The sequence below is a fragment of the Thamnophis sirtalis genome, unplaced genomic scaffold (assembly GCF_051295495.1).
Source record: "Thamnophis sirtalis isolate CommonGarterSnake01/CBP01778 unplaced genomic scaffold, rThaSir2_p1.2 scaffold_1, whole genome shotgun sequence".
NCBI lineage: Eukaryota > Metazoa > Chordata > Lepidosauria > Squamata > Natricidae > Thamnophis > Thamnophis sirtalis.
The window spans coordinates 15,274,315-15,288,407 of NW_028261381.1; the positions used below are offsets into that span (position 1 = coordinate 15,274,315).

General features: G+C 37.6%; 1 protein-coding gene across 3 annotated transcripts in view; it reads left to right on the plus strand.

Annotated features, from left to right (window-relative positions):
- Positions 1–14,093, plus strand: part of LOC106539490 (calcitonin gene-related peptide type 1 receptor-like) — an 87,241-nt gene that overhangs the window by 56,239 nt on the left and 16,909 nt on the right. For all 3 annotated transcript variants that reach the window (XM_087708051.1, XM_087708056.1, XM_087708062.1), the window contains exons 4-8: positions 661–771; positions 1,882–1,994; positions 8,137–8,228; positions 9,486–9,612; positions 12,760–12,913. In XM_087708051.1, the coding sequence (XP_087564177.1) occupies positions 661–771; positions 1,882–1,994; positions 8,137–8,228; positions 9,486–9,612; positions 12,760–12,913 (597 nt within the window). The remainder of the gene's footprint in view (positions 1–660; positions 772–1,881; positions 1,995–8,136; positions 8,229–9,485; positions 9,613–12,759; positions 12,914–14,093) is intronic.

Consider the following 14,093-nt stretch of genomic DNA (forward strand, 5'->3'; position numbering starts at 1 on the left):
ACCTGCAGCTAAGAGACCCTCACAAGTTCAGAAAGTGAAACACTTGGTTTCAGATGCCCAGGAAGAATTCAAAGATTGGGAGGGTCAGATGGATCTGCTTCACTTACCCTGGTTGCTTTATTTTCTTTGGGGAAATTTACTGGAAAACAGTCGTGTTTCCAGGCAGGATGCTTGCAAAATTGTAGAGTAACAGTTACAGGGTAAGAAAGCATGATGGTGAACAACATTGTTAAACTTTTCTGTTGTTTTTTTGCTCAAACACAGTATTTTTAATAGATAAGGTTTAGATGATGGTTTTAGAATTCAAAAGGGCAAAGCTTAGAAAGATGTAAACATACAACAAGTTGTATGTAAGAGCCCAAAGCAAGAATTATGTAGAAAGATGTAAACATACAACAAGTTGTATGTAAGAGCCCAAAGCAAGAATTATGTATGGCGGTTTTTTTTCTCTTAGTAGGAAGGGGTTATACAACCAAGGCTTGTATGGAAGCCTCTTTGGAAGCAAATACTGCATATGTCAATCATAAGACATTTGGATTGGATCCAAAGGTTTGCTTCCTTGCAAGGAAAGGATTTTGTGTGTGTGTACAGAAAAAAAAATGTACCCAGCCCTGGTAAATTAAGACAAAATGCTTCAAATGATGCCTCTTCACTTTGTAGGTCCACATTGCAACAGAACATGGGATGGTTGGTTATGCTGGGAAACTACTCCAGCAGGACAAACTGTAGAACAAAACTGTCCAGACTACTATCAGGACTTTGACCCTTCAGGTAAGGATTAAGACGTCAGTGCTGTATGTCTACTAGAGAGAGCCAGTAAAAACATTTTCTGAGTGCAGAGAATTTGGGTAGAATTATGCAGATTCAACTTCATGACAAATCTTTAAATAATTTGAAAGCGAGCTCTTTCTAATACAGGATTCTTACTACTTTGAATGCATTTGGTATCATGTGTCACATGTCAGGTCTACAGAAATTATACCATTAAATGTTCATCAAGCTCTTGAAAGAATAGTTGCAGGCAAGAAGCAAAGATAGGAATTTAATCAGACTCTAGGATTGTTTTCACGCTTGGCTACTAGAGTGTGCTCAGTATGATAGGTCATATGTTGTAAATGCAAAAAACAATATTATGGATTTGAGACCTTGTCTTCTTTGTATTTTAAAGTACCAGATTTATGTTCCAGATGGACATTTGATCAAAGATGTCTCAAATAATTAGGAAAATCAAACTGTTCCAAATCTCTTGAATTATTTTGGAATTTACATGTGCAGAACAAGTATCCAAAGATAGATATGCAACTTGTTGCTTGTTGTCTCACTTCATCTAAATTCAGAGCTGGATTATAAAGTCAGACATTTAAGTAGGGTATTTCAAACAATTAACGAAACTTATTTTGCTATTAAGGAGAGCTTCTATTTCATTTAAGAAGTTGTATTAATTATAAATCATCAGTTAATTATGTACATTTAAACCTGTTTAAATGCATATTTTATTGCTACAGAATTAAAGAACAGTAATTTTAGTAATTTATGGATTTAGAGGATGGAAGAGGAATGCAAATTAAAATAGGCGAGGATGTGTTGAGAAAACATCTGGTTGCATTGAATGAATTCAAGTGCTGGGGCTTACCCCAGGTTGATGTAATCTCTGAACTGCTGACTCAGTGGAGTGTAGAGCGAATGTCTGAAAACTACCATGTTTCCCCAAAAATAAGACAGGGTCTTATTTCTTTTGACCCCTGAAATAAACGCTTGGCCTTATTTTCAGGGGGGTCTTATTATTTCAATGCCTTTTGCTGTTGCATTTATTGAAATGTTAATTATTTTGGAACACAGCATTTATAATTAACTTTTTTCTCCTTAATTTTTCTCCAAAAGAAAAAGTTTATAAGATCTGTGAAGAAAGCGGACACTGGTTTGTGCATCCTGAGAGTAATAGAATTTGGACAAACTTTAGCCTTTGCACTCATCAGATGCAATATAAATTGCAGGTAATTGCATTGTCAGAAGAATAAAGGGTTTAAAAAGTCTAACAATTGTGATATGTCCACTATGTTAATTTCTATTCACTTGCTACTGCATTATATTTCAGCAAGGTTAATTCATTTAGATTGCCATCCTAGAATAAATTGCCCTGGAAGAGGGCACATTGAATTAAGCATGGCCTATTTCTCTTAATGTTTATTAAGGATATAGATAGATAGATAGATAGATAGATAGATAGATAGATAGATAGATAGATAGATAGATAGATAGATAGATAGATATAGATATAGATATAGATATAGATATAGATATAGATATAGATATAGATATAGATATAGATATAGATATAGATATAGATAGATATAGATCATATAGATATAGATAGATAGATAGATAGATAGATAGATAGATAGATAGATAGATAGATAGATAGATAGATATAGATATACACACATATATACAAATGGCTGTGTGTGTGTATCTTCCAGGATAATGATGCAGGATAAAGTTTGGTTGAAATTGCCTTGAGCAATTTCAACCAAACTTGGTACATAGATGACTTACTCTCAGGAAACAAATATTGTGGGGGTAAGACACCCCCCAAACCCCCTGGGGTGTATGTTCTGTTAAGATACAACCTGTTGTGCCTTAAAATGACTTCCACTTTACTGCCATAAAATGGCTTCTACTGTGCAGCGCAGTGGAGTTGCCATGGTAATGGCTTCACAGTACTCCACAAGGGGACTCCCTCTGGTAAGGGGGAAAATCCAATATTAGAAATTACATTTGGTCCAGACATTTTCCCCCTATAAATAAATACCTGGGCAACACCAGGTTATTGGCTAGCATTATATAAAATACAAAGAAGAGAAAAAAAAATAGGAAATTAAGGGAAGGAAATGGCGTGGGGGAAAGGGGGTGTGAGATACAAGGGGAAAAAGAAAAAGAAAGAAAAGGGGACATTGACTTCCAACTCTTCTTAGCACAGTAAAAGCTAAACACACTTCAACCTCAACATTTTGCTTTTACACATTAATATATAACTAGCCATTCCTATCACACCAAATCTTTCTGATCAACAAAACCAAAGTTTCATATATTTTTTTCTTCACAAGCCAGGATCTATTTCTCAATAGACATGTATAGGATGCATTGTTAGCATTTAAAGTGTTTATATCTATGTCTTTTTTAATCACTTACAATCCAGGAGCGTGTCATGTGCTATAGAATTGTTTTCACAAATAAGCAGGAAGGGTTCTACCACAAATGCGCGAACAACAAAAGCGCGCCTGACTAAACTGCGGTGACAAAACCGCACCGACAAAACCGCGCCAATGAATGAGCGCTGAAGTGCACCGACAACAGTGCGCCGACAACAGCGCGCCGACAGAAGCGCGCTGTAACCCTAACCCTAAACCTAACCCTAAACCTAAACCTTACCTTAACTTAAAGCGCGCTTCTGTCGGCGCGCTTTTGTCGGCGCGCTGTTGTCGGCACGCTTTTGACATCGCGGTTTTAGCACCGCGGTTTTGACGGCGCACTTTTGTCATTCACACATTTGTCGGGTCACGAGCAGGAAGATCATAAAGGTGGGGGGAGGTGTCCTTGGTGCTCTCTGAGCTTGCTTGTTTTCTTACAAACTTTTCATTACCCAGTGCTAGTCACTGCACTGACAATGTTACCTAGTTTGGGTAATGAAATGTCTGCAAGAAAACAAGCAAGCTCAGAGAGCACCCCTCGTTTCAACCCTGAGCTACAAATGTTGTCCCTTATCAAGAACATAAATAGCTGGGAAGAAAGACAACTAAAGATAGATATTTTTAGCAGTTTTATGAAAGAACAAACACAAAGAATTATTTTTCTTTTTTAATATACCATAAATTTATTAATTTTTCTATAAAAGAAGATAAAAACTAAGAAAACAATTGTTCAAAGAGAGAGAATTATAAAAGAGAAAGAGAAAAGAAATAATAGTGCAAAAAGATAAAAATTCTAGAGATAAAAGCATAAAAGAAAAAATAAAGTAACTTCTGACTTCTTTTACAGACAATAGAGTTGCATTCAACCTTTATTTTAGCATCAAACTCTAGCTTCCATTTTTCCCAACAATCCATACATTTTACTAGTCATCAAATCCATGTCATAATTTGATAGTTTTGCTGTTTCATGCTAAAAAGTCCACAAAAGGCTTGCAATTAGTATTACATTTTTCCAATGTCATTTCTCTAGTGAGGGCCATGATTAAAAAAAACTCAATGTACTGAGATTTTATGTTAGGATCAGGACTGACCACACCCAAAAATTGTAGAAAATGGTAAAAAAACAAAAAAAACAGCAGGTTATCCGATCACAGGAAAGTGTGAATCAGGGCTGGTATACACTTACCTTCCCTACTGGTTCGCAAATGTGAGCACGTGCATGCATGCTTCGCACCTCCGCACTTGCGCAGATCCTTCTGCGCATGTGCAGATCCTTCCACGCATGCACTTTTGGTGAAAAAATGGCCTAAATGGGATGCCATAGAGCCGTGCACAGGTGGGCGGAGCCACCCGCGATTTCCGCTACTGGTTCAGGCGATCTGGTCCAAACTGGTAGAATACCACCTCTGGTGTGAATACTTGTTAATATGCATAGTTTACTAGACATTCAGTTGAATGTGTTTCTATCTCTCTTGTCCGGATATCCATTCACTCATTCATGAACTGTGAGAATAGAGCTAATGTCATGGATTTGCTGCAATTTGTGAAAATCGGTGTAAAAAAGAATAGAAGGCAAGAAAATAAACACAGCGGGCCATGATCGAATGTAAAATCCTAACAATAAGCTGTTCTGAATCCCCATTGACAGCCTACTCGCCAAGCTGCCCTTAGTAGAGGATGGCTGATCAAAATTTGTTTGAAGCTTGAGAAGCATGTTCAGATGCCTAACAGCTTAAATCCCAGGAAGTTGCTATTGAATTACAGTGCAGTTGGTTTACAAATTTTATAAGACCGGTTAATACAGACCTTGACTGACCCTAGAGACTTCCTTCCAAAGGGTAGGGGGGAATACCTTCGTTGGTGAAAGGCTAATAATGTGCAAGAAATCTGAGAACCTGTTCTATAAAAGCAAAAAATGAAGCAACAGTAGCAGGAGCAAAAGCGGAAATAATACTGCTTTCATTTAGGACAAGCAACACACATCCTGTGTGACCACCACCACCCCAGGCACTTTGCTACCACCTTAATCCCATGGCTATGTTTTGATTCTGGCCAATTAATCCTGTAGTGTTTTCAAGTTCTACTAAGCAGCAGAATCAAAGGCAGACAGCGGACTTATGCAGAGGTTCACCAGTCATGCAGCCTGGTTTGAAATCTGATCCTCTATTCAAGTTCTGCTCTGCTTTTTTGACGTATGAGAATTGGGGCAGCCAATTCTACTGACTTCCAGAAGTGACACCCAACCAGGAATCATTTCAAGAACAAGCAAGGCTAAGTTATCTATCTCTTCTCTCTTATGTGTGGATTATCCAGGGCTGCAACGAACAGATTTGGCTGCTAGCTCATGGCCTTTGAATCTGTCATGGGTGCTTTTTAAATCATACTCAATTTGACTGACTCAAGGTCAAAAGATCTGCAAAGCACTGGACCCTATTCAGGTGGATTTTTTATCTCCTTATAAGAGCTGGGGAGAAGTTATAATTGGGGGGGGAAAAATAGCCAAGATACAAAAGTGAAACTTGCGAACACGTATTAGTGATTTCTTTTTATGTCTATTATCTTGTACTATGCTCTATTTCCATAAAAATTTATATTATGCCCTGTTCTACATACTATAGCCATGATGGTGAACCGATGGCATACGTGCCCTCTCTGTGGGCACACCAGCCATCGCCCCAGCCCAGCTCCACCGCGCATGTGCACGCGCCTCCTGCTGCCAGCTGGTTGCATGCGGGGGGCATGCACACATGCGTGGGGGGTGGTGCACTCATTGCATTTTGGGGGTTCGGGCACACACACATGCATTTGTACATGTACATGAACGCTTTGGGCACTTGGCACCAAAAAGGTTAACCATCACTGTATTATAATCTACTACTATTATTATACTATATGCTATACTTACCTGTACCTGTACTTATACTTACCTGTACTTCTATACTATATTTTTCTATTTCTACTACGTATACTACACTATTTCTATTGCTTCTGTACTATTATTACTATACAACAAGGTTTTAACTCCTACAGACAATGGTCTGTCTTTAAATCCCCTTTTCCTCCCCACTCCCTTTCTCTCTCTTCCATCTCTCCCTCTCTCTCTCTCTCTCCCTCCCTCCCTCTCTCTCTCTCTCTCTCTCTCTCACACACACACACACACACACACACACACAACACACCTTCTTTGTTATTTTCACATTAGAAGGTGATGGACCAGGAAAATCCTTGCTTTCATCAAAATCAACCACAGAGATTCCTTGGGAGTCTTTAGGTCAGTAATTCTCAGCCTAGCTTACCCCAGAGAGGAGTTGTCATGAGGGTAAAATATGCAGAGCAATAAAAATAATGGCGTGTTAGCACATTTCTTTAGAGTTAGAATCTCCCCTCTCCAAAAAAAACCCCCATGTTTGCCTAAATTTAACTCTGCCCTTCCTACGAGTTCCCTATAATTCCTGGCACAGAAAGATTACCAGCTCTTTCGGTTGTGGAACATTAAAATCCTAACCTTGATGGGTCAGCTGGTGAGTGCTACAATGAAACAGAAATATTTGATAACAGATTAACAGAGTTGGAAGGAACTTTGCAGGTCATCTAGTCCAACCCCCTGCCCAAGCAGGAGACCCTACATCTGCTTCTACCTAGGATCGAACTCACAACCTCCTGATTGTGAGGTGAGAGATCCACCTTGATAGAGATAAGAGAAGTCAAGCTTGCTTTTAATCTCTTTATTTCATAAATATTTCTGTTGTTTTCCATGTGTACCCAATTGCCTTACTTGCATTTGTGCTAGCATTTGTTTATTTCCCCTCCTCCTGAAAAACACGGTGGAAAATTCGTGTCTGCCATGTCATCTTTGGTGTGTAGATTTTCCTGCTTATGCTGTTTACAACCATTCCACAATACACATGGCTTTCATAAAAGCATTTTGGAAGTATGTTCACTTGTACAAAATGAGCTCAGTATGTATGTATATATTGTCCTTAGTGTAGTGTATACTCAGAATGTACGCTCACTTTTAGAAAGAAACAGGGATGACATGGAATGATTAGTACAGTCAATAAAATGTATAAAAAATAAGTAAAATATTTAGCTACAGCATGGGAGATCGTGTTGGTATCGCTGTTGTGTTTAACAAAACAATGCTTGAAGTTTACTGAGCATAGATAATGCTCATTGTTTTCAGAGAGACTGCACCACAAACAAGCAAGGCAGGATAATTCTTTAAAAAAAACAGCTCATTGGTGTTTTAAAGAGTTAAGATCTGATATAGTTTATCATTTAATAACATTCTTTCTGATAATCACGCTACCTATCAGGACAAAAATCTCCCAAAATATTATTCAATAAAATAAAGAGAAGTTCCAATATTGAAGTAAGACATGTGTTTTGTTTTTAGGGTAGAACAAAATGCTTGGGGTATTCGGATTTTTTTTCCTGTCAATTCACAGCTAACTTAGTAGAACATTTTGAGCTGGATGCCTCCAAGCTCAGATATTGTTTTCAGATTCTCATTTTGTCCATGCTCCTACAATGAAATACTTTAAAAAAAAAACACCGAATCATATTTTCTTAAAAAGAGTGACAAAAGGAAGTAGCTTTTTAAATTGTTTTTTTAAAGCCCCAATGATCAGAAAATCAGAAGAAACAAAAGTTCCTGTTCAAAAACGCCACAGAAATTCTTAGCAGAGGGACTTAAGAATGAAAGACCATCAGTGTAAATGGCAATCCCTTGTCTTGCCAACTTGATCATCCTTAAAGAAAATCTCTATCGAGAATAGCAGCAGAATTTCAGAAATTGGTGTCACCAGCTCTAGCCCACACCAAGATATGCTGAGATGTTTCTTATATTAGATTTGATGCTCTTGTTCTCCAACAATTACTTTGAAATAATGTAATGCTAAGTAAGCTGTACTTAAATGTTTGTTCTTCTTTCTACATTTTATTACAGACAGCTCTGAATCTGTACTATATCTCTATAATTGGCCATAGCCTTTCAATCGTTTCACTTATTATTTCCCTTGGCATATTCTTCTATTTTAAGTAAGTATAATTTTCATTTCTAAATTGCATTCAGCCCTATAGCTTATACAGTAGTCAGTACCTGTATGTAATTAATAATATGTTACTTCTGGCATTCTGAGTACTGATTTAAAGCAAGAGTTTTTTAGTTTTATTCATATTGTCCTATATGGAAGTTACCTTGAAAGAAAACTGTTGGGATCATATGACTCCAAAGTCTATGCCTGATTTAATGGCAGTTTGGATATAGGAGGGATATATGAAGCCACTGTTACTTTATAAGAGGGACGTTTGAAGCCACTAGGATAGGTATTTAGAGACCAAACCTGCAAATACAATATAGTTTATTTGTCGATTTTTCCAGCAAGTTGTAAGTCCAAATATGAATTTGTGTTTAGCCCATATACATGACTAAGTGTTAGTGGCAGTTGATTCAAACTGCTATGGTAAATAACCTTCAAGATGTCAGAAACCAGGAGGAGGACTAATTAACCAATAAGAAATATAAACTGTGTCACAAGTCACTCTGACCTTTGTTTCATTCTTTATATTATATAAACAATGTATTATTATTCCAAATTGCAAATGTTGAAATACTTCAGTGTAATGCTCTTCTATCTCATCCAAGTAAATTGTTTTAGGAACTTTGGCTTACATCTAGAATACATCTTCTGCCATAACCTTTTTTTTTTAATGAATGCTGTTTATGTACTTGCAACTGTTTCTTTAATGTACATCAATCATGTTCAGACAAATATGTAGTTATCTTTTAACATGCATACCACTAAATCATTCCTTCTTTGCGGGTAAAAAAAAACAAAACTCTGTTTTTGTTCTGTTCAAACCAGAAAGCAATGGTGATCAGGTTGAAAATAAACCAGGATACTAAACCAATTTCAGAATATAGCTTAATATTTTCTTTTGTCTTGATTGTGATCACCCTAGTTTTCTAATGTAGATAATACTTCAAAATTAATGGCTTCCTGGAATAATTAAGGTACTATGGCCAATCTTTCATTCACAATGTAGAGTGAACATTTCTAGCATATTTTATCACATGATAATTGAAGTGTTGACGGCAAGTTAATATGTTCAGTTCAGAGGGTCAGTTGGTTTACTCTTTCTGGCTCTTTCAGAAGGTCAAATGCCCTTGAACTACAGACAACTTTCCAGTTAGCAATTAAACTGCTAACAAGAAACTGTTCTGTTCAAAGGAAAGAAATAAGAACACAATTTCTGACTCGCTAACCTAACTTTCTCTTGCTCATTTTCTTTCAGGAGCCTCAGTTGCCAAAGAATCACGTTGCACAAGAATCTCTTTTTCTCTTTTGTTTGCAACTCCATTATAACGATTATTATTCTGTCAGGAGCTGCCAATAATCAAGCAGTGGCTGCAGATAGCCCAGTAAGTGTCTACCACGTTAGTATCTTTGTTGCTTCATAAAATACCTGGCAATATGATCTAGTAAACTCAGGAGAACATCATTGTATGCAAATATGTGTAGCTTCATCTAATTAAGCAATTACAATAATCAGTGAAATAACAGGAAAGAGGGGAGGTGTTTATAGGAAGCATCCTATCCTCCCCAAATATAATCCTGATTATTCTGTTATATTTTTATGAAAAAAAATAGTACTTGATAGTAATCTATTCAGTACCTTTCTATCTCCCTCTCTCTCTTGGGTCATTTCAACTGGATGCTATTTTTTCCACCAATATTTTCCCGAAATGATTTGATCATGTTTTCTTCCTCGGGCTGAGAGAGAGAAAGACCAAAACTGTGCTAAAAGTCACCAGCTGGCTCCATGTCTTAAGGCAGGACTAGAACTCACACTCTTCTGCTTTATAGCCAGGTGTCTTTAACCACCGAACTATTCTTAATCCCATTGATTAGAGTGGTAGAAATTGTTGCTAACTGTATCCATGAACATCCATGCCTTATTAATTTCTGGATGGAAGTGGTTGCCTAGTGGCACTTGTAAACTCAACATAAGAAAATAAGCATCTTTTTATAGTGGTTTGAACGAAACAGTCTTAGAAATGGAATTAGGAACATTTCTAGTCACAATGCCAGGGTTATTTCTGTGTTTTTTCACAGGTAGCATGAAGGGTTCAAGTGGCTTTCTGTTTCTAAGAGTGATTGACAGAAATAGGTCTATTGTTTATTCTTGTACAAGAGTTTAAATTAAATTAAATTCTTAAATAATAATAATAATAATAATAATAATAATAATAATAATAATAATGAAGCAAACAGTTGAAGAGGAAAAACATGCACCGGCTGATTATTTAAAAGAAAGTCAAGAACATCTATTAATCGAAGTAAAGAACAAAAATCTACTGAAGGCCCAACAGACAAAACAAGAATACAGAAAAGATGTGATAAAATCAAGACTGGAGAGTTGGCAGAACAAAGCACTGCATGGTCAATTTCTGGAAAAAATAAAAGATAAAGTGGACAGTGAACAAACTTGGTTATGGTTAAAAACAGGTACATTAAAGAAAGAAACAGAGTCACTAATCCTGGCTGCGCAAGAACAAGCTATCCGCACAAATGCCATTAAGGCCAAAATCGAAAAATCCTCTGATGATGCCAAATGCAGACTTTGCAAAGAAGCTGATGAAACTGTTGATCACATACTCAGCTGCTGTAAAAAAATCGTGCAGACTGATTATAAATTGCGGCACAATTCAGTAGCACAAATGATCCATTGGAATTTGTGCAAAAATTATAATATTAAAACAGCAACAAACTGGTGGGAACATCAGCCTGAAAAAGTCACCGAAAATCAGATGGTCAAGATCTTGTGGGATTTCCGTATACAAACTGACAAAATACTGGCGCATAATACACCAGACATCACACTGGTTGAGAAAAATAAGGTCACAATCATAGACATCGCAATACCAGGTGATAGCAGGGTCGCCGAGAAGGAACTTGAAAAAATCGCAAGATACCAGGACTTAAAAATCAAAATTCAACAACTATGGCACAAACCAGCAGTGGTAATTCCAGTGGTAATTGGCACACTGGGTGCTATTCCAAAAGCACTGGAATTACATTTAAAACAGTTAAAAATTGACAAAATCACCATCAGTAAAATGCAAAAAGCCGCCGCACTGCTTGGATCTGCACGCATATTACGAAAATACGTTACGACGTCCTAGGCCCCTGGGTGGGGCCCGACTAGTAACCAATGCCAAATCCGGCGAAACAACTGGCCGCTGTGATACAATTGTATAATAATAATAATAATAAGTAGGAGTAGGAGTAGGAGTAGGAGTAGGAGTAGTCATCAATGCAAAAGGAATACATCAGCTGGAATCATCAACTGGATTCTGGCTGAACTGGAAAATTTGAACCAGAAAACACGCAAAGTTGTGAATATGTACCACGCTTTACATCCACCAAGTGACATAGACAGGTTGTACCTGCCAAGAAAAATAGGGAGCAGGGGGCTATTGCAAATCCATCAAACTGTAGAAGAAGAAAAACAAAGTTTGAATGATTATGTGAACCAAAGTACAGAAAATTTGCTGCAGGCTGTGAAAATGGAGAACATAAAACAACAGAAACAAAGGCAGAATATAAGGAAAAACAGCTGGATGACAGATTAAGTAGATGGAAAACCAAAGCTTTGCATGGACAGCACTTGAAAAACATTGAAGGAAAATGTGATGACAACTTGACATGGACATCGCTTAAGATGGGAACTATCAAGAAATAAACGGAAGGTTTAATACTGGCTGCTCAAGAACAAGCACTACAAACTAATGCCATGAAAGCGAAAACACAAAAATCCACTGACAACCCAAACTGCCGACTTTGCAATAACAAAGTCGAAACTGTTTCACATTTAATATATGAATGCAGCAAAATCGCACAAACTGATTACAAAACTAGACACAACCAAGTTGCTAAATTAATCCACTGGTCATTATGTAAAAAATATGATTTACCTGTATCCAGAAAGTCATGGGAACATAAAGTGGAAAAAGTTATCGAAAATGAGAAAGTCTTGTGGGGCTTTCGAATACAAACGGATCATCATTTGGAGCACAACACACCAGATATCACGGTTGTAGAGGGCCGAAGTGTACAGTTTATTGATATCGCTGTTCCTGGAGATGCCAGTCAAAGAAAAAGAACTAGAAAAAATCATGAAATATCGCGACCTGGCCATCGAAACTACACGGCTATAGATGAAGCATGTAACAGTGATACCCATTGTCATCAGGGCACTTGGCACCAGCCAGGTATTGTTACTTGCTGATGCAAATCAAGTTCTAAATATCTAGAATCCAAGATCCTGGAAATTAATGTCCATATTCTTATTCCTATGGGCAGACGAGAAATTGATTTTTTAAAAAAATCTTCCAAATTCTTCCCCAAAAGGTGTATGATTTCAACATAGCGTTTTGAAGGCAGAGAGGATTATCTTTGTTTTCTCTTTGTGTTTCCATTGTTGCAAGTTCAGTACAAATTGAATTCGTTTTATCCCTTGAATATTACAAGAATATCTATAATTATATTGATCTTTTCTCCCATAGGTTGGATGCAAAGTGGCACAATTCATTCAGTTTTACTTCATGGTTTGCAATTACTTCTGGATGCTCTGTGAAGGCATTTACTTGCATACTCTGATTGTGGTGGCTGTATTTGCAGAAAAGCAGCATTTACTTTGGTATTACCTCCTTGGATGGGGTAAGCTATTTTTTTTCTTCCCCTCCCTCTTCCTAAGTATATTAATATCACTTTTGGGGCCCACTCATGCTGTCATTTTAATTCAAGGGGAATTTTAATATAATCTAAAGGAAACCCAGCAGCAATTTGTAACCTCTGTTACTTTATTCACCCAACCAAGAGACGCTAAATAGCATTTCATGTTAGATACCACTCCTCACACTGGAAATATTTCATTCGTGGCTTTTAAGTGTACATTACTGACTCACAAATCTTATCTTTGCTAAATGGGGAATGTGTTGGGCAGGAAGTGACTTCTTTGATTTAGAAAAAGTAGTCTTCTATTAGGAAAGAACATGAGGGCGTGATTATTCATTGTTTCCCATCTTAGGAGTGTTTATACAGGCAACATTAATTGTTGAAAAAAAATATTGCTGATTCCTACAGTGGGGATAAGCCCCACCATTTATTTTTCCAGGAGTTCTTTTGACCTCTTTTGTTTGCAGTGTAAAAAGAAGCCACACCTCTAAAAAAAAAGCCTAAACTTTCCCCCCACTTTAATGGGTCAATAGGCGTTGTTTTGCTTTATCCTCTCATTAAATGCCAAAAGGGAGGAACCCTTCCTCACCCTGGATGTCTTGCCTCATGCCGTGATCCAAGTGCACCTCCTGCCCCAAAGCCCACGGTTGTTGTTTGTGATTGTTTATTTGTTGCTAGTGCATCTGGGGTTCATCACTTTGGCTGACTAAAGATGCTTATTTCAAGTTCAGTTTTGCTCCGAACATGTTATGTATTCTACTCTATGCCGTCTCTTGCTCCTCTGACTCTCTCATCATCACTCTCAGCCTCTTTCCAACTCAATACGCTTCTTTAGAAAAGCAGACATAGGGATTAATCAGCAAATGTTATAGGCATTTAGGAATGATTTCTAGGTTTAGCCAAAATGATATGCATGTAATAGGCAAGGAATTATTTCGATGTCAGCTCGCAAAGCATCCCTGGCCTGCTCTTGAATTGCCATAGGCAAGAGTGGGGGGGGGATGATGGAGCAGCACAGCAGCCACAACCAGAAGCACATTCCATGCATACTTTTCTCAAGGCTGTATCCCAGGTTACCTCCAACAGCCGGAAGGGTGTGATCGTTACAGCCTGCAAAAGTGCTCTGTTGGAGAATGTGATCTATGACACACCCTGGGGGGAG